Raw genomic sequence first — 20,383 nt, forward strand, 5'->3', positions numbered from 1 at the left:
TCAAATGAACTGACATTTTTCATCAGTATTTCTTTTCACAAGGGAGTTATAGTTATTTCTTGCTCTTCCATTTCTGCACTCTTAGCCACTGCAGCAGACCATTTTATCCACAGGAGAATTTCAAGTTTTGTGCCATCTTGTGTATTTTTGAAACACTACTGTTCTTGTGCATACTCCACTCCTTGAGCATCTCAGTTTCCAGTGGCCACATGAGCCAACACAGACTTATGAGCCAAGAGTGTTCTCCAAAGATACTTTAACAAACAGGGAAAAAACAGAGTGAGAGACAGAGGGAGGTGGGGGGAGGAGGAAGTTGGAGAAAAGAAAATCAAGAGTAAGACCGCGAGCAGGATCTCTACAGTGCCTCTAGTGATTCTGTGTTCCCAGCACTATCACGGATAAAGAGAGGAAGGGTGAGAGAGACAGAGAGGGAGAGCGTGGTGAAGACTCGGAAGAATAAGGGTCAGTACAGGGTTTGTCTTTGAAAGGAGAGGAGCAATTCCTGCATGTGTGAGAGGGATCTGTGCATGTGTTTTGTTTGCTCATACTAATAGTTAAGGCCATTCTTTCACCGTGTGCACAGAGGACATATCAAAAATAAGCCACCGCCATGAGCCGGACCACCTTCTTTGAGGTAAGCCAATGCACAGTTTTACTGCTACTTGAATAAATGACACGGGCAACTGTCACTTCCTGATAGAGTGAGTTACTGAAAGGCACTTGACCAAAGGACTCTACAGAGTGATAAGAGGTGCAGCCAAATTTGGGGAAAACTTAACAAGGCTGAAAATATTACATGTTGTTCTAAAGGGATCGGAAAGTTTATAAAGTCCAAGTTTATTGTCCAGATAAGCTCAAAGCTGGTGGTGTTTCTATGATTTTTCTGTAGCCTTCAGTTTTGGCTTAAGGGCCTGACAAGCTTTAATGAAGAAGCAGACAAGTAATTTGCTGTAAGTGCAGCAGGCCTATGAACTCGAGCTAATTACAACATGCTCTGGGAAGTGTGCCATGCTCTCAGAAGCTGTTATTGAAAAAACTGAGTCACAGTGGAAAATATGGAAATAGTTAAGCTTCCAGTCTTTACAGTAAGACAGCCAGAAAATCCACCTTCACACTGACTGGACAGTTTTAAAAATGGTACTGATCCTCTACTTCTGATATATAAGAAAAAAGGAGGTTTTGCAGGATGGAGGCACATTTGCCGTAATGTTTAACTTTCCTTTAACTTCAGGCTGCCATTAGATTGGCACTACAATATTTAAGAGAGTATCTTTACCTTGATGCCTTGGAGGCTTTTCAGACGTACTTCATCCTTCACTTAGGAAACGTCATTTTCAACTTCATGAAACAGCCATTTAAGTAGTGGACTGTAATTTGTGTCTATTTGTGTGTAGTGTACAGGGTCAGACACACGTGAAAAATTTAAGACAAACTAAGAGGTGAATTACTGTCCTTGACTGAAAGAGAAACTGTCTAGATAGTCTGTCTATCTTATAAAACTTAAAAAAATTAAAAGTATGTGAGGGTCATGCAGGACATTTATGAAGACAGCGAGATAGTGGTGAGGTGTGCGCTAGGAGTGACAGATGGGTTCAAAGTGAAACTGGCTCTGAGCCCCTTCTTGTTTGCACTGGTGACGGACAGGCTGACAGATGAGGTCAGGCAGGAGTCTGTGGACTGTGATGTCTGCCGGTCACATTTTGATCTGTAGTGAGATTGTGAGGCAGGTGGAAACGTGTCTGAAGAGGTGGAGGTATACACTGAAGAGATGAGGAATTAAAGTCAGTAGAAGCAAGACAGAATACATGTTTTTGAATGGGAGGAAGACAGCTCACAACAACAGTAGCCTTGAGGGGATTTGTTGAACTGGTGCTATATAAATAAAACTGAATTGAACTAAACTGAACAGTGAAGCTATGAAGAGTAGAGGTGGTGAAAGGTTAATGAGTTTAAATACCAGCCATCCAAAACAACAGACAGTGCACATGAGAGGTGAAGGAGACCGTGCAGGTGAGGTGGAGCGGGTGGTGACAAGTATGAGGAGTGATTTGTAGCAGAAGGATGGCAGCAAGAGTGAAAGGGAAGGTATAAAGATGCTGGTGAAACCTGTTATGATATATTGTTTGGAGATGGCAGCACTAATAAAAAGAAAGGAGGCCAAGTTGGAAGTGCCAGAGATTATTAGATTTGTGATTAGAAAGGAAAATATTAGCATGACAGCTCAGGCTGAGCGGTTTGGAAACAAAGTTAGAGAAGGACATGCAGAGGAGGGACAATGGATATACTTGACAAAGGGTGTTGAATATGGAGCTGCGAGGCAGGAGGAAAAGAGGAAGACCACACACAGCAAAATCTCCAGTGTTAAATTAACACTAGAGAGTGTCTATATGGGTCCACACCTCTGAGTGTTAAATACAACACTGTTGAGTGTTAAATTAACACTTTTGACAGTGTTATATGTTTAAAAGTAACCTAGTCAGTTTTGAAGATTAACAATGGCTAACACTGAGCAGTGCTGATTTTCTAACACTGGAATATTTCTAACATTTTGAGTTATTTTCCAGTGTTAGAAAATCAGCACTGCTCAGTGTTAGCCATTGTTAATCTTCAAAACTGACTAGGTTACTTTTAAACATATAACACTGTCAAAAGTGTTAATTTAACACTCAACAGTGTTGTATTTAACACTCAGAGGAGTGGACCCATATAGACACTCTCTAGTGTTAATTTAACACTGGAGATTTTGCTGTGCAGATTCAGGGATGAAGGAAGACATGCAGAGGGCTGGATGTAGCAGAGCAGATGGAGGAGGGTAGGGTGGAGATGAGCAGGTGTGGGGACCCCTAAAGGGAACAGCTAGAAGACGAAGAAGATTATGGATGAGAGTTTTCTCCAGTTTTATCAGTTAGTTATATTAGTCCAAAGACAATATGTGTTTGTTTTTTAATTAAAAAGCTGGCAAGCTCAGTTTCTCAGATTTTACCCAGCAAACATAAAATAAATGTTTATTTAAACATTTACTTAAATTTCCCCTGCATCCCCAAGGCCTCTGCAAGCATGTGCATGTTCTGTACAACCTGTGCTGTCAGCACTGCCGCCCGCACAGGAGGACAGGAAATCCTAATGATCGGTTTTACAAAGCCATGGCACATCTGAGTGCACAGTGTGCAGCCCAACGACACCGTGATGCTCTTTACCAGCATGCTAATACATCAGCGTGTGCCACCAGAATGCAGCTGGGAAAGCTGGCAGATGGAAAGCAAAACAATCCCATCTCCCACGATGCGCTTTGCTGAGACATGAGCATGATTTGATTCCAGATCCCGCAAGCATCCTCACACATCGCAAAGAGTGAAAGGGTGAAATAATCATTTTATATATGGAACACTGAGGTTTGCAGCTAAACTTTTTACTTAAACCTCTGTATGAATTAAATGTCCTATAAAACTTCATTCACTCTATCCAAAGAGGCTGATGGCTTTTATGTTGAGCTTTTCCTCATCCTCATTCCCTCTGTTGTGACTGTGCACTCAGCAAATCTTCAGATACCCATTAGCAGGTTATTACACTGTCCAGTAAAGGAACCTATTTAGCTAGGACAGCTCTGCTGAGCAGCACAGTATGGAGTGCTTTCAGAGCAAATTGTGGGCCCACCCACCCACCCTCCTTGCATATGCTATACATCACCGCTGACATGGTCTAATTAAGATGAAAACAAAGAAAGCATGTGTGCAAGAAAGCATATCACTAAGGACAAATGGACACACTTTGCAGTAGGTATTTTAGGAGCAGACGTGACCACATTTTATTTGAGGCGTTTATATTTTATTCAAATTGTGTTTTTACAGTGATGATTACATGTGCAACAATGTCTACCTTACAGCTGCAAGAAAGCAATACATAACTAAAAGTAGCAATAGAGTTTAATCTTGTGCTACTGTGATCAACAAAGCTGAAAAGAAATCTTAAATCTGGCTTTTACTCTGTGGGTTATATACATTATAAAGGTGCCTCATTTTCTTTCTTCAGGTGGAAGTTCTTGATGCCAAGACAAGGGAGCAGCTTTGTTTTCTAGACAAGGTATGCTGACATTTTAACACAATTCAAAGGCCCCCAGGATACGTCTTAAGTTTATAATTATGAATAAATAAGGACATGAAAATGACTTTTCAATCTCATTGACACAGTGCTTTGTATTTAGTGCTTGAGTCTGACATAAAGTTGAGTTTATACTGACTGTAAACTTTCTGTTGCATTAAGGTGGAGCCCCACTCGACAGTAGGAGACATAAAGAGCCTTTTTCACAAATCATGTGAGTGCCTATAATAGTAATGTAGCGCACAAATGAGCCTGTTTAGATTTGTTAGAAGCACATGTGGCTGTAATTTTGTTAGTCTTGCTGTTACCTAGAACCCTGTCAATAAATAGAACAAGACTTGAGTTATACTATAATTCAATAAAACACAGAAGATCAGTGCTCCTAGTTCTTTATTATCTTTCACTGCATGTTTACTGTAAACAAATCCTTCAACTTGTGGTTATTGGATAAAAAAACATTATTACACTATCTCTGAATGAAAAATCTTACAGTTCCTCCTATTAAATCTCTTCACCAGAGAGCTGTCCTTCTAAAAAACAATTTTTTATTTACTTCTCTGAAGCCCACAGTGCTTCTGTCATCAGCATGTGTCTGGTCAGAAACGTTACCAAATGTCTGCTGAGCCCAAGGCCATCGGCATCTATCAGAGTAGCAGAGCTCAACGTTATTCCATTGTGATCAATTATTTTTGGGCCTGAGGCCAAAAAACTGTGTGTGCGGTACCAGCTATGTCCAACACTGCGACTGTGTTTGTGTGTGCATACGTGCTCGTTTGATCGGCACAGATCCTCACTGGTATCCAGCAAGACAGGCCCTGAAGCTTGATCCAAGTAAGTGGCTGTGTTGTAAATCTAGCATTTAGTGTGTGTGTGTGTGTGTGTGTGTGTGTGTGTGTGTGTGTGTGTGTGTGTGTGTGTGTGTGTGTGTGTGTGTGTGTGTGTGTGTGTGTGTGTGTGTTTTATAGCATTAAACACTACAGAAGGCAATGTGGCCCCAAAGTGTCAAGACTGGTTACTCAGTTCAAGTTTCAAACTGTCTAAAATATTTGGACATCATTACCCACAAGTACCCGTATAGATAAGTATGAGAGCTTTTTTCGTCGTAAAGGCCAACATCTCTACAAATACTCTTGATTTTAGTTAAAACTCATTTATTCATAGATACGTCTGTATTGGTCTGTATCCATCACCTCAGGTACTGCTGTTTTGCAATGCTACACTTACAAAACTGGGGTGGGACTTAAATACTGTATGTCTAGCTCAGTACATTTGAATCAAGCTGTGAATTTGGGTTTTGCAATAAATCAACAAAAACTGGAACGTAGAAATGTTTGGTCTGAGATTGTGTTGTACTTTCCAGGCCATAAACTTTTAGATACACATGCAAAATTGGATGCCACAATAAAGTCAAAGCTTTAAACAAGAAGCACTGTGAGAGCACAAACATCTTCCAAAGAAGCTCACTCTGTGGGCGCTACTTACTTTTAAGGGAATAATTTTGTATATAATACTTTGGTTTCTTTGATTTTTTTTAAAAAATATATATTTAAGAAGTTTGTAGTGCAATAAAAATCAGATAAGGGAAGCATAGCAGATATTTACTTTATTTACAAGTATTGATTTGTAAATAACTGGACATGAATAACTCAAGCTTACTGTATAATATTATACTTTCATTAAAAATGTAACACATTTGGAGGTCAACTTGACAGATAGGCAGACTTGAAACGTAAAAGTGAGGTCAGAGGTCAAATGTGAATAATATTTAGATCCAAATTATAATGTGATAATTATAATGTGATATTTAGAATCCCCCACATTGATATGATGTTCTAAATGTTTTCAGTACAAACAAAGGCAAAAGCATTTTTTAAGGAAAAGGCATAAGTTCTATGGTTTTTTGTCACTTTCCTGACTAATTAGTCATTAAGTTGACCATGAAGACTTCAGATGACCTCATTGGATATAAGATACATTTTAGTGGATTGTTAATACGACCCCGCTCTACACCAGTAAAAAGTTTTATCACATTGTGACAAAGTGGCTAGGACTGAATTCATTTACCATTTGTTACTTGCATATATTGTTATTTTGTGTTCTGTTATCTAATCATAATGCTTTAATGTAAACACAGCGCATGTAACCTCACCTCTGCATACTATCCCGGGTCTGTTTGTGGTAGTATTGGTTATACTCATTACAGCAGTGCAAATGTTCTCAAAGCTAAATGTCACTTCATCATTAGTTGATTTGAATCTTTCATTTGTTTATGTAGTTTGGTTATACTTGTGTGTTCCTTTGTGCAGGTCCTATGTGTAAAACAGGTATGTGGGAGGGGGAAAATTAAGAACACTTAAAAGAAGCTTGAACAGTCTGCAGATGCCGTGTTCCTATCACTTTCCATGCTGCTTATGTTATGCTACCCCACACACATTAATTGAAACCTTTTTGAGCTATCATGTTTGCAGACAGAATCACACCCACATAATCACTACCAAAAACATCACCTCCATGGCAGAGAAGGTTTATGTTAGTATACCGTAGAAAGAAAAGTACGTGTGAGGAACACAGTTCCTAGTTACAGTTCTGAAAGTAAGCCTACACCTGACTTCTAAATGTATCTTTGGTGCTGTCAGTTCAGTATTTTCAGGTGTGCTCCTGACTTGATGGAGAGCTAAAGTCCATCAGAAAGAGGTCAGAGGTAAAAGGTTTGTGATAACCTACAGTTGGATGCATCCAGAATGCATCCAGAATGCATAAAGAGGATCACACATCTTCAGTCCCCAAAGCACTTTTGTAGTGTTGCTGACCACTCAAAGTGCTTTACACTACAAGCCACATTCAGTTTTTTCACACAGCACTTTATGCTGCGCTCTATGCTGTGCTCTTTCAGCCACACTTATGGCTAATTCAGATTCACCATTGAATCTAACCTGATGTAAATGAAATAAATACAAACTAAACCTCTGCAGGTGCACGCTGTCTAGTGTTTGTCAAGCAAAAAATTTGATTAATCAAACAGACTAATGCAGAAAACTGATGATATCTGTTTGACCTGCTCCCCTGCTCCCCTCAGGCAGGAGGCTCCGGTCCATTCGCACCAGAACCTCTCGCCATAAGAACAGTTTCTTCCCCTCTGCTGTTGGACACATGAACAATAACCATATGACTGTCCCCACCACTAACACATGACCCTACGCTGTGTCACTGCATCATTCCATGTTTGGCACTGATCACCACCTGCACTCATGTATATATCTTTCAACGTAGCACTCTTAATTCTTATTCTCATGTATATATCTCATGTATATCTCATGCACATATCTTTCTACGTAGCACTTTTAATTCTTATCCCTACTTTTATTTTTTCATGTCTATTTAAGTGCTATTTATGACACTATGTTTGCACTGAAGCACCGCAGCAATTTCCTAATGTTGTAAACCTGCTCAACATTTGGCAATAAACCCCTTTCTGATTCTGATTCTGATTCTGATTCTGATATGCCACCTCCTAACCCTAAAAATATCCTTGGTTGAATATAGGATCATTTGCTATTGATAAAAGTTTATCCAATAAGTTCTGGCATATTTATCTTTACACCCATCCTGTACTTCAGTGAGCAGTGAACCATTAATACATTTCAGCGTGCTGCTTCCACTATGAAATCTTTTGTCCATTTCTCCTTTATTGTTTTAAAGACCATTTAATATGCATCACTGCTCCATCCATTTCAGCCCAAATTAAAGCTGTAAAGGCAAATACAGCCTAACCTGATGTATGATGTTGGAAGGCTTTAGTCTTGAATATCTGGGATCTACCTGGCTGCTAAGAATTAGACAAGAGAACTTTGGTTCAAATCTATTTGGGTCAGTTGCCCCTCAGGATATTCTAAAAATGCTGCCCAATTAGTAGAGCAAATTATCTGTGGCCGTGCCCCCTGGAGCTTGCAGGTAGAGAGAACGTGTGCTGAAAACCTGAAACTCTGCACAGCGCTGCCTGTGTCACTATGAAGATTTCTGCTGTTTTGTCCATTTCTCAAGCCCACATTCTAGAGGCGATGATCTCTGTTGAATAGTAAAAATGTTTGTTGGTATTTTTCCAGATGGATTTGTTTGCCTAAAGGTTGTTTTTGTTCTTATACAGAGGGAAAATCACTCAGAGATGATGAAATCTTACAGAATCTACCAGTGGGAACCACTGCCACCATGTATTTCAAAGATCTTGGTCCACAATTAGGCTGGACTATGGTACGATTAATTCAACAGGCATATTGGCAGTTGTTTTTTTTAATCTGTGACACATTAAAAAAGAAAGTCATCTTTTCTTCTGTTTTCAGGTGTTTCTTGCAGAGTATATCGGGCCCCTTCTGAGCTACCTCCTCTTCTATTTTCGAATACCCTACATTTACTCAAACAGATATGCACTTAGTTCCAGCCCCCACCCTGTTGTCACGTACGTTGAAAATGAAATATCAACTACAGCACAAATTACGACAGGCCACGGCTAAATTAAAATTGTTCTATGATGAAAACATGCTATTCTAACTATTATATATACGTATACATGTACTATGCAAGAGAATGACCTGTTGCCAGAAGCCAGTCTTATCCCTCGGCTCTCTCTCTCAGACTGGCCTGCGTCTGTCATACCTTCCACTACACGAAGAGGCTGATAGAGACAATCTTTGTGCATCGCTTCTCACATGGGACCATGCCTCTCAGGACTATAGTCAAGGTGAGGTACGTCTAAAGTTAAAGAGGAGAGCCTCTGATAATAAGCTCCTCTCTTTCACAGTGTGTGGCCTCATTTTTACTGTCCTGCACCAGTTTTTGTTTTTTCATGTTTTAATGTTTATTTATAGCTACAAGCATGTAGCACGTACCACTGCCAGTTTCCAATGCCCATCCACACAAGGTCCTTGAATGCACTATAATTCATGAATGTCATAATAAAGCTAAACAAAGCTTCGTTTGGCAATGCAGAATACAACTTGCAGTCTCTACACAGTATCTTTGTGAGGACTGGAACTTCACTGATCATTTTCACATTAAGTATTTATGTATGTGCTCATTTCGTCTTTCAGAATTGTGCCTATTACTGGGGGTTTTCAGCATGGTTGGCTTACTATATCAACCACCCTCTCTATACGCCTCCATGTAAGTCAGTCCGAGTATGCCACATACAACATGTTTTTCTCCTGTATTTTCATCATATCAAAGCCAAACTGTCTTTCTCCACAGCATACGGAGAACTGCAAGTCAACTATGCACTAATTCTATTTGTGGTACGTATACTAATAATTACACATGGCATATCACATATACAGACTCCTGATTTGTTTATTTCTGCTCTAGATGTGTGAAATGGGCAACTTCTCCATTCACTTGACTCTGAATAAGCTCAGGGGAGATGGTGAGTCGCTGAGCTTTGTTAACATTCATGGATGAAGCAGGGTCACCCATCAATTCAAATACTGTAAAATGAAATTATACATATGTAATCCGTTCACTGGACGAATTATCTTTGCAGGACCCAAGGGTAGAAGATTTCCTATGCCAAATAAGAACCCCTTCACCTGGCTTTTCTTCTTTGTATCCTGCCCAAACTACACATACGAGGTAACACGCAGCATTCAGAACGGTTTATCTAGCATTACATTTTCATTCATGCTTGAGCATAATCTCACTTTCTGCTTGCACACTGGACATACACTGTAGGTTGGAGCTTGGGTGAGCTTTTCTATCATGACCCAGTGTCTGCCAGGTATGAGCTTCCTTTCACCTTTTGCTGTCACCAAGTGAGCATGTCCATAAATATAATCCATTGTGGAACTGTATGGTTGATGAGAAAGCCTGCATAGTCCTCTTGGTTATCCCCACATGTTGTATATTTTGTCTTTCAGTGGCATTTTACACATTACTGGGGTTTATTCAGATGACCATCTGGGCCAAAGGAAAGCACAGAGCCTACATCAGGGAATTCAAGGACTATCCCAGTCTCCGAGTGGCTATTATACCTCTGATTCTTTGATAAGGCTTAAAGCATGAACCTCATACAAAGAAACAAAGAAGTCTGCTGCTGCTGCTACTATGCAATTTTGTCTACAAATGAATGAGCCGAACTAGGAGGAAACAGAGCAATAATGTGGCTGTTTACGTGTTTAAGGCTTTAAAAAACATGCCGGAAACCTTTAAAGTCAGCAATAATAGCAGTGTTTAATATCAACAGAAGATTGGATTTCTTTCTCAGAGGTTGATTTAGCATTGTGATAAAACTCAGAGTTCTTCCTGTCATATTAGCTACGCTTTAACATTTGGATTTTCTATGTTTGATTCTTTCAGAATATTAAGGAGTGTTTGAGAAACCAGCGAGGAGTGCTGACTGCATATTGCTTTGTTAGCATACGTTGTTGCTTTTTATTACGAGATGAAAGTTTTCTAGTTACATGTAAGTGAAAGAAATTGAGCATCCTCATCCTCATCATAAAGTGCCTGCGGAAGCAAACGAAGAAATTTGAAATGTCACAGCATCCATTTAAGAGTGCGACATCACTTTTAAGCTCTCAGGAGGAACGCTGATAAAGCAGGTGTTTAATCACGCTAAAGTTAAGCCCTTCTAATGCTTATCTCAGATAGTTTTCTCCAGAGAAGTGCAAACTGTACTGACGTTAATGTACAGAGACTTTATCAGGTAGTCAGTGATAAGTGCTGCAGTTCTCAAGCCTATATTGCCTAATCTCAGGTTAAAACTGTTCTTTTTTTAGTTATAAAAGTGAATGCAAGGTCTGAATAAAGGTCCACATCTTAAAGAAAACGCACTTCATTATTTATTATACTCTGCCTCACAGAAACACGTCATCATCTTCTAATGACACTAGGTGCTGCAAACAAATCATGAGGACAAAGCGCAAAAATTAAAAATGAATGGCATGAAGAGATCATATTAATGAAATGTATTTAACAGCGCAAGAAGGATTTTGTAATGATTATGAGCTGTATTACACAGATCACCAATAAATCTCATGATGCTTCGAGTAATACTGCATCAATAAGGTGCTAAGCCTTTGCTTCTCTGAGCCCTTACTCCACATATCTAAAGAAGGCAGTGAAAGTGAATCTTGCTTGGCATCTGAAGCAAAAATATATATATAAACAATCTATGCTTTCTTTACACACCCTTTCTTTACAGGTTGTTTTTTTCATATTTCATCAGTTAAAGGCCTAAAAGGTGAGCAGAACGTGGAACAAATAGCAGGCAGGCACAGAAATGCTCCACATTTTCCAAAAAGTCAAAGCCCGCTAACATTGTTTACTGGAGAAGCAAAATCGAGCAGCATGCACTTTTGCCACGAGTGAAATCAGTTTAAGGGATCGACTTCTTCACAGGCTGCGCTGTGAGGTTAGAGGATGCAACAGATCGACTGCAACATTCAAAAGACTCCATCAAACGTGGATTTAAAACACAAAGGACTTCTTTTCCGCAAAAGTTGGAAACCAAAAGTTCATCCTCTGTTGGCATCCAAAAAATGATGCGCCTGTCACTGGTGTCTGTTGGGTTGGGAGGGATTTTTCTGCAGACTGTCTCAAATCAAAAGGTGGCCCCGATTATGCCGACTAGCTTTCAGTCCCCTCAAAGTACACACATCAATAGGACTTTGAACACTGGCTGCCAATGACATAAAAATGATCTCTTCCAGCTGAGCTCATTAAATTAAGTTCACCTCCCCAAAGACTTGATGGGTGTGGTATCAATATATCGCTGGGCTCCAGCAGCTTTTGGATGCAATACAATACTTTCATCCTCTCTTGACTGCTGCTTGGCAAAATTCACAAACACCTGCAGGGACAAAGAAACAAAAACAAAGATTTGATTAAAGCAGCAGGTTGACATACGCCATAAAATTAGGAGCCAAGGCACAAAATGCAAAAGGAGGTTAAAATATGACCGACGTGCAAAGTCTTGCAACATAATGAAATAGATCTTTTTTCCATTTTATAATTCATTGTGTTGTGCATTTCTGCACCTATTTACCTGGTCGAGAGTGGTTTGTGACACTGAGTAGTCCTCTATTTTGAGTTTCTCCTTATTAGCCAGGACCATCTGAAAGATCCTAGCCAGGGAGGATGAGGAGATCTTGTACTGTAGCGTGTTGTAGTGCTTCTCTCTCTGGATGCAGCCAGGGAAGGTACTTTCCATGAATGCTTCAGCAGGGTTCAAGTCTGGGGCACAACCGGGCTTAGACGCCCTGATCTTCATGGTGACCACGTAGCCATCGCCAAATCTAAAGTGTGTAAAAAGTCTGGCACTTTTAGTGAAATAGTTACTGAAAGATTGGTGGATAGGAAAGGAGGAAAATGAAGATCAGGTATTTTGTTATATGAATAAATAATAAAGTAAAATGACCAACTTGTATTTGAGATGCTGAATAGTTCCCAAACACTTGAAGGATCCATTAACCATAATGGCCAAGCGCGTACACAGTGCCTCACATTCCTCCATACTGGAAAGAAAATCATAACAATTAGATGCCGTGCTCACTCACATGTGTACACACATAATACAGAGAGACAGGGGAGAAATCAGACGATCAGAACAAGAAAAAGTGTCTTTGTAAGTTATTTGGACACCATACACTGCTAGTATTGCCTCAGCGTAAGTTGTAAAGGGCATATGTATTATCTGGACACTGGGAGTGGGGACTTTAAAGCAGTAGGGTGGATGGTTTTCCTGCAGGAATTTTTAAGTGACAAACGTATTACTTCCTGCTTCCTAGTGAGATTTTGTGCATTGGTTTATGGAGTAAAAAACAAAATTCATTCACCAGGTGTGAATTCAAAATCCAAAGGAAAATAATGCAGTAAGGTTATCTCTGACTTATGGCATATGATTTACGTTTCCGTCTTCCTTTCTGCATTTTCTCTGGGAAAACAGCCCAGAGTATTAAACCCATGTTGCCCTATTATTGGGGGTACTGTACCAGAAGATGCCTCTAAGGCATGGGTGTTAAACATAAGGCTTGGGGACCAGAATTGGCACAGTAAAGACTTCAATCTGGCCCGCTGGACAGCTTTGGAAAATGCGAAGGAGGGCTTATATGTTTAGGCCTTTTTGCAGCTTTCGCTACTGATGAAGACCTGCTCTCTGGCCTTTCATACGCCAAAGAAATTAAATATAAATAAATAATTAAATGGCAGAACTTCTTTACACTGACAAAAAGTGGAGCTTCTCTGGACCAGACCATTTAAGATCAAAGTGTGGCCTACAGTGTAAAGTTTGACATCTCTGCTCTAAAGCAACGAAACATGTCAGCATAAAACCCCCACGGCATAACACAGCTGTGGAACGTAGGAGTCAAGCATTCAGATTTTTTTGCTTTATATGTCAGTTATCCATATGTATTTGTTTATGTTAAAATATATGCTTTACCTGTGTGACGTGAGGACCACGGCTCTTTTGTCCTGAATAACACTCATGATGGAGTTCCACAGAAAACGTCTGGAGAGAGGGTCCATACCTGTAGTAGGCTCATCCTAAAGTGCAGGAACAATAAACAAATTAGCTTTGGCACATTTGAATTTTGTCCATTATCTGCTTAATATTCTTATAACTGTAATATCCACTCATAACCCACTAATCCTGTTATTGTTGGACTCACCAGCAGCACCAGAGCAGGACAGCCAATCATTGCAATGGCTGTGGAGAGTTTCCTCCTGTTACCTCCGCTGTAGGTCCCAGCACTGTGACCTGCATATTCTGAGAGACCCAGCTTCTGGATGGCCCACTCTGCAACCTAAGTTAGAAGAAGATAAAGTTCCCCATTTCAAAATAATGTCACAATAAAACTTCATCCATCAACTGTCAGACCTAGTTCTGCATCTCACCCTGCTGATCTCAGACTCTGGCACTCCACGAAGGCGAGCGTAGAGGTGTAGGTGTTCTCTGCCTGTCAGCAGCTCATCTATGGCATCAAACTGAGGGCAGTAACCCATGTTCTGATGGACATCCAGGATATTGGTCAAAATGCTGTGAGAGATTTATGCAGATAGGTGAAGTGTATCAAACCTTCTTTTTCACCCAGCATCAAAGAAACTTAAAACAACGGCGATTATCAGCAACTGAATGTATTCGACATCAATGCTCAAATTCAGCACGGAACAACTGCGATGTACAAACCTGTGACCTGCAACCGAGGCTTCTCCTGAGGTGACATTAATGTCTCCAGTCAACATCTTAAAGGTTGTGGTTTTCCCAGCTCCATTTACCCCCAGGAGACCGAAGCACTGTGGATATTTGGAAGCAGAAAAAGACAGCCTTAGAGGTAACATACCGTACCATATATCAGTTTAACCAAACCTCTACAAACCTCTCCAGGTGATACTCCGACACAGATTCGGTCTACTGCAGGGATAATTGTTCCTGTGTAAGTCTGGCAAGAGAACATCAGAACAAAAATAAAGCTCAAACTCAAATCTTTCTCCAAAATCAGTTTTCTTTTTTTGTTGTCCACAGTGTGTCCTAATAAAGACTAACACTGACCTTGGACAAGTCTCTCACACGTAAAATGTCATTTGATTTTCCACTCTGATAAATTCGCTGTCTTTCCTCTCCAACATCCACGTCTTCATCCAAAATGTGAGGCTTTGGGCAATCGGGTATCCTGCCAGTGGGAAAAAAAATTGCTACTCAGTCATGGTTTGATTTGGTGTGTTATCTGGACAATGACTTTCATCACATGTGTAAATTTCAAATAGCATTTATTCATGTGCATCTAACAAGTTTGGTAACACATTTACTTGCCAGTTATTCAGGAAGAAGCAATACTGGAAGAGAATATTAATGATGAAATAGACAAATCCCTCAACACCCATGCAGAACAGGTTCTTCCCAATAAAATCCCAGTTATAGGGATCTGGACTGTAGTCCTCACCTGAGAAAATGTAGAAACAAAATTCCTATAAATCCTACTTTCCCAGTTGGTGCTTTTCATGTAAGTTTCTCCAGCCTTTGTAATGTGGAAAACACTGGAATGCATGAACCGTTAGATACACATCATTAATATTTCATGTTGCATCTTTAGTTCACATTTGCATAGCAATAATGCTGATTCTGCTCCAGGGGATCTTGTTGCCTAAGCAGTCTTTGCAGCAAGACTGCAGCTGCTTCGGGTCATGGTGGCAAATGTATGGTATGAGATTTCTGATGACCTCTTTATTAAAAAGACATTGTAGGATATTTTATAGCTACATGTATTTGAGGGGTATGAGTCTGTGTGGTTCATAATTACCAAAGCGGGCATAGACATCACTTATAGCTTGGTTCATAGCCATGTCTATGAGACCTCGGCCCAGGCAGTAATGGGGGAACATCAGCATCACCCTCTTCAACAGCTGGTTGAACCCATACAGAGCCTAGATAGAAACCCAACGTGTAATATTAAGTTTGACATTTTTTTATTTTTTTATTTTTTGTTAATTAAGTTTGACATTAAAATTGGTTGAAGTGGTAGAAACAAACCTACTGGGCTTACCGTGTTGCTCTCAAACAGGTCCAGGATGAAGGTAATGGCACTGCTGTTGATGCCAATGAAGAGGTTGATACATGACAAAGAGACGTAGGCTGTGCTGGGAACACTGAACACGTATGACATGGGGTACATCATGGGTGTCACAGACCAGCTGAGAGAGAAGGAAGGAGATTAGAAAAAGGATCAATTAAAGGGAAAGCCCAGTGCTTGATGCTGATGAGAGGAAAACGCTGCAATAGATCACATTTTATGTTTTTTTGACAGTATGTGCTCTCCAAATCTTTGCCAAATAAACAAAAATGCTGCAATATTTTTACTTGACATGGTATTTAATGACCCAGCCGGGCAATGTAGTGAAAACCTGATATACACGAGTTTAATAAGAATTCAGTGATGCAGTAGCTCACATTTAGGCCAGATGATAGGAAATATTTACCAGAGAAAGATTATAAAAACTCTACCCATGTAGACCAAACTCAAAACCAATCAATAATAAAATAATATTAGAATAAATATGTGATAGATATATGCAATATTAGAAAACCAGTCAGCTGTGAAATTAATTCAAGAAGTATGCTTGAAGTTTCCTTTTGATTCAGATCTACTTTCTTCTTGTTTTGTCTGTATTTCACAAGAATGCAAATCCAATGTAGCTCTTAGAGGACAGGCTGGAGTTTATGGTGTGACATTTAGTGTAATTACATTAGGTTACTGCAGGACACAAATGTCTATGGAAAACTGGAGACATCAGAGACTGGCTGCTTTAGATGTCATTTTTACTATTTTCAAACAATGTGGCTGTGACAATACCACATTATTACTAGTGACTGCAGGTGACGACTAATTTCTCAGTTGATTAAAAGAGAAGAAAAAGTTAGAATGACTAATCTAAAACTAAGAAACTAACTATCGAGCTAAATTAGAGGACTGTTTGATGGGCAGTGTCACATTCTTCGATCGTGCTGTTTCACTGTGTGTCTCGCGTCATTCATTATGAACACTGCCTGTTACAGCCCAAACGGTCGCAGAAGTAGAAGAATAAACTGATATTAAATATGATATGAAAACACTTTACGACAGATGCTTACATATTATTAAAATATCACAAATTAACATTAAAAAAACAAATAAATCGCAGATAAAAAGTGTTGCGCACAGCGTTGTGCCGTGCATTATTAAAGAAGCACATTGTTCTGCAATTAATGACAACCAATAAAATAACCACAATAAAAGTGCAAATCTGAAATAACAAGAAACAATAAATCATCTGTCCTTGTCCGGGGCGGCAGCCTAAGCAGTGAAACGTAGCCACGTCTTTCACCTCATTTGGGGAAACACCAAGGGTTTTCCAGGCTAGCCGAGGGATGTGGCCTGGGAACTCCAGCGTGTTCTGGATCTACCTTGTGTCCTCCTCACCCAGTAGGCAACCACCTCACCTGCCTCCATTCAATATGAAGGAGTAACAGCTCTACGATGAGCCCCTCCCGAATGACTGAACTCCTCACCCTATCTCTAAGGGAGAGAAAGCTCATTTAACCACTTGTCTCCACAATCTTATTCTTTTGCCTTCAGAAAATCTCAAAAAATAACAAAAATCTCATGCCTAGATTAACATTTTTCCACAATATTGTTTGGGCTGCAGCCCCACCTGGTGGCAGATGGCTGAATAACAGCTAAGACAGTTTACTGGCACTGGGAATCAATTAGAATGTTAAGAACTGGATTAAATGACTAGTATGTCTGACACCGAGTAGTTTGATCAGTGACAATTATTCATCTAGTCATGCACATCCATAATTATTACACCGTTAGTAACTAAAATCACACATGTAAAACAGTAAACTAAAAAGATTAAAGCTTACCCGTAAAGCATAAGCAGAGCAATTAGTGGTTGGAGGTTGGTTGGTGAGGTGTAGCACTTCCTGCCGAAAAAGATGAAAATTTCCACCACCATTGCTGCACTGATGGAATAATTAACCTGAAGAGAGTTACAGAAATACCAGTGTTTACAAAAAGCTACTGACGGGTCTTCTTGATTGTACTGAAATCTCAGCCACTGTCACAGTCTTAATGTAATGCTGCTGCAGTACCATGTCCCACAGAAAGTTGGCCATCCAGTACACCAGTGGACTGACACCACTGACAAACTGCAGGTGTTTGGCCTGAGTGACCCTCTCCTGGATGAGATAGAGGACAAAGCTGGCTGGGACAAAGGACATGGCAAAGATGACACAAATGGCCACCACTGCATCCACTGATGTGGTCAGACTGGGAAAATGAGAGAGAGATGGATTTATTTATTTATTTATTTTTTTAGGAGATCTTTGTGCAACATATATCTTTTTTGGCTCTCTTAAAAACCCCTTGAAATAAGATGGGGTGATAACTACTTGGCTGAGGTTGACTCACACAGTGATCTCAGAGAGCTGTTCTTTGGTGAGGTTCAGAGGATGGTTGATGGCAGTGATTCCATATTCAGCAAGGTTAGCTTCTCTGGGCAGGTTTGCACGGAGGATTGCATTGTTGGCCACGTTCATAAAAGATACCATGGCATGCCAGCCCTTATTGTTATACCACACCTGCAAAAAGGAATAGATGCTGCTGCTGATTCCTAATATCAAATTACAGCATGATCTTTCATATTGTGTAGGCAAGTTAATTTTAGAGACGAAGCTTTCATTTAATTAACTGACCTTGACATTGTTTTCAGTCTCCATGTACCTAAAGAATGTCCCTATATCCTCTAGCGTTTGTTTCGAGTATTTTCCCTGCAAGCACAAATTTGAGGCTTAAAAAATAATCACAAAGGAACAAAGTGATAAACATGCAGAAACAGAGATACAGCGACAATGACTCAGACCCTCCACAGAAAAAAACATAGTATTTGGCTTCAAAGGCTTACCCCTGTTACATTGAGCAGTCGTCCCAGCTGACCTGCTACGTCCTGGATGGTCTTTGGCTCCACCCCTAAAACAGGGAGCTGTGCTCCCACTGATATACCCCCGTACCTGGATGCCACACAGAAAATCCCTTTGACAGAGCCTTTCAGTAATCTGCCTGCTTTCATACTTAAATTATTACCTTATTTCAACCACTAGAGGAAGAACCATACCACTGCACATAACACAACGTCTATGAGGTGCACTTCAACCATGTCAGACATTTCCACTATTTGGACTGAAATGGATTTTCCAATAAATTAGTTTGATTCAAATTTAAATTACCTTTGTTCATTCACCCAGTATTTGCTTTTCAAGCTGAAAAAAAATCAGATGCAGTAATTAGATATTGTTTTCACCCTGGAGTATATTAAAACAACTGGCAAGAACTTGTCCAAAACACCTGGTTCTGATGATTCCGGGGTAGGTTTTCACCAGGTAGTCTGAAATATTCCTGCCTGTTAGGTCCATGAGGACATCTCCTGTTGACTGGATCCTCTGAGGAATAGGAACAGGATTTCTCTGTTAACACTTATCAGCAGCAGTGGATCGAATGCAGATGTAATTCCACTCATGGATCTTAGCGTTGTACTTATATAATTGCATGCACATAATGTGGTCATGTTCAGTATCAGTTACGTAACCTACCTGTGGAGGTGGCAGCCCTCCAGCTCCATCAGGACACACAGGAAGCATGGTAAGTTTTGTAGGTGTGCTGCACTTGCATTGTGGAGACGGTCTCAGGGAGCTCCACTCTGTGCCAGCCAGCATTTCTATGAGAGCAGGGTTGACCAAAGGCATCTCCCATTCTGTGGTGATGTTGTTACATGGGAAATCTCTTCCAATGGAGGAAAGGAACTAATGTTAAACAAAAAACACACAAGACAGTGCAAGAACCGCTAGTTCTGTTAAGTTGACTTACTCCAGCGGTTCATCCGCCATGCACCGAGTCCCAAAGCCGGGCTTTTCCAACAACACCTCGCCGAAATACCTCATCTGAGCATCTGGAGGGTGCTCATTACTACATTGGGTAAAGTGTAATGAATACAAAATAGCAAAAATATGAAAATTCTATCCATTTACACATTTTACACAAACATTTGTTAAAAGATGTTTTATTTGAGCCAGACTGATCAACCCAACTGAACAGGTACATCTTCTCGTAACAGCTAAACCTTTCATGATGGCCTAGTGCATACCTGAAGAAGGTGTATTGTTGTCCATACATCCATGGGCTGAGGGTCAGGCTCGGATACTCTCCAAAAGGTGGAACGATCAGAGTGAATGTCAGTGCCAGGAAAACAAAACTGGCAGGCAGGACAATCTACCAAAAACAGAAAAACAAAAACCAATCTTACAGCTGAAACACATAGTGCACTTTGTTTGTTTCCACAGCCGTCCAAGGCAATGGTAGTTCTTAAAAGAATAATGATAATGACAATGTCTTTTATTAAGATATCATAAAATAAGAAGGTTACCTGGGCAATGAAATCTTTGTAAGAGCGTGTGGCATGATGCAACCTCTTGATTACCAAAGCAAAGAATTGTTTGGTGGTCAGACAGAGGCCTCTGACCTGGTAGGATCCTCTGCCTGCACTGCCTTCTGATGTGTCACATGTACTCTGGCCATTGGACTCTGAAATAAAAGCTTAAATTAAAATGACTTCCACCAGAGATCTCAATGCTAAATTACAGCCGCATCTTTAGTCTTCACTGTGACCGAAAAGCATTTGCCAGCAGTGCTCAGTAGCCTGACTTTGGCTGGCCTAATAGCAAAGCTGAAGCTCTCTGCATTACACTGTTGCCAGGAATAACCTTTGC

The 20,383-nt window shown here is 40.2% G+C and overlaps 2 protein-coding genes across 4 annotated transcripts in view; one reads left to right on the plus strand and one right to left on the minus strand.

The window, feature by feature from the left end:
* The first annotated feature begins 607 nt into the window (after positions 1 to 607).
* On the plus strand, positions 608 to 10,826 carry tecrl2a (trans-2,3-enoyl-CoA reductase-like 2a). The gene is made up of 13 exons (XM_026179237.1): positions 608 to 634; positions 4,030 to 4,080; positions 4,261 to 4,312; positions 4,885 to 4,929; positions 8,243 to 8,346; positions 8,436 to 8,551; positions 8,728 to 8,833; positions 9,183 to 9,255; positions 9,340 to 9,383; positions 9,454 to 9,511; positions 9,629 to 9,717; positions 9,817 to 9,862; positions 10,002 to 10,826. Exons 1-13 carry the CDS (start codon positions 611 to 613, stop codon positions 10,127 to 10,129), a joined length of 936 nt encoding a protein of 311 aa, XP_026035022.1. The 5' UTR covers positions 608 to 610; the 3' UTR covers positions 10,130 to 10,826.
* Positions 10,827 to 10,902: 76 nt separating this feature from the next.
* abca4a (ATP-binding cassette, sub-family A (ABC1), member 4a) overlaps positions 10,903 to 20,383 on the minus strand; it is a 31,448-nt gene continuing 21,967 nt past the window's right edge. For 2 of the 3 annotated variants that reach the window (XM_026179233.1, XM_026179231.1), the window contains 23 exons: positions 20,041 to 20,198; positions 19,762 to 19,886; positions 19,485 to 19,583; positions 19,211 to 19,400; positions 18,966 to 19,060; positions 18,848 to 18,880; positions 18,526 to 18,631; positions 18,317 to 18,391; positions 18,033 to 18,202; positions 17,714 to 17,891; positions 17,486 to 17,601; positions 15,618 to 15,774; positions 15,384 to 15,507; positions 14,897 to 15,026; positions 14,636 to 14,756; positions 14,463 to 14,525; positions 14,273 to 14,379; positions 13,981 to 14,122; positions 13,755 to 13,889; positions 13,526 to 13,629; positions 12,507 to 12,599; positions 12,131 to 12,380; positions 10,903 to 11,935 (listed from right to left, as the gene is read on the minus strand). In XM_026179233.1, the coding sequence (XP_026035018.1) occupies positions 11,816 to 11,935; positions 12,131 to 12,380; positions 12,507 to 12,599; positions 13,526 to 13,629; positions 13,755 to 13,889; positions 13,981 to 14,122; positions 14,273 to 14,379; positions 14,463 to 14,525; positions 14,636 to 14,756; positions 14,897 to 15,026; positions 15,384 to 15,507; positions 15,618 to 15,774; positions 17,486 to 17,601; positions 17,714 to 17,891; positions 18,033 to 18,202; positions 18,317 to 18,391; positions 18,526 to 18,631; positions 18,848 to 18,880; positions 18,966 to 19,060; positions 19,211 to 19,400; positions 19,485 to 19,583; positions 19,762 to 19,886; positions 20,041 to 20,198 (2,891 nt within the window). In that variant the 3' untranslated portion in view covers positions 10,903 to 11,815. The remainder of the gene's footprint in view (positions 11,936 to 12,130; positions 12,381 to 12,506; positions 12,600 to 13,525; positions 13,630 to 13,754; positions 13,890 to 13,980; positions 14,123 to 14,272; positions 14,380 to 14,462; positions 14,526 to 14,635; positions 14,757 to 14,896; positions 15,027 to 15,383; positions 15,508 to 15,617; positions 15,775 to 17,485; positions 17,602 to 17,713; positions 17,892 to 18,032; positions 18,203 to 18,316; positions 18,392 to 18,525; positions 18,632 to 18,847; positions 18,881 to 18,965; positions 19,061 to 19,210; positions 19,401 to 19,484; positions 19,584 to 19,761; positions 19,887 to 20,040; positions 20,199 to 20,383) is intronic. The other variant, XM_026179232.1, reaches the window with a different exon arrangement.

This window comes from Astatotilapia calliptera, chromosome 9 (assembly GCF_900246225.1).
Source record: "Astatotilapia calliptera chromosome 9, fAstCal1.2, whole genome shotgun sequence".
In the NCBI taxonomy this organism is placed as follows: domain Eukaryota; kingdom Metazoa; phylum Chordata; class Actinopteri; order Cichliformes; family Cichlidae; genus Astatotilapia; species Astatotilapia calliptera.

Coding starts and splice junctions, on each gene's coding strand:
- tecrl2a (XM_026179237.1), top strand. CDS start 611: ATGAGCCGGACCACCTTCTTTGAG. Junction 8,834..9,182: donor CTCTCAGGACTATAGTCAAG/GTGAGGTACGTC, acceptor TTCGTCTTTCAG/AATTGTGCCTATTACTGGGG. Junction 9,384..9,453: donor ATGCACTAATTCTATTTGTG/GTACGTATACTA, acceptor TTTCTGCTCTAG/ATGTGTGAAATGGGCAACTT.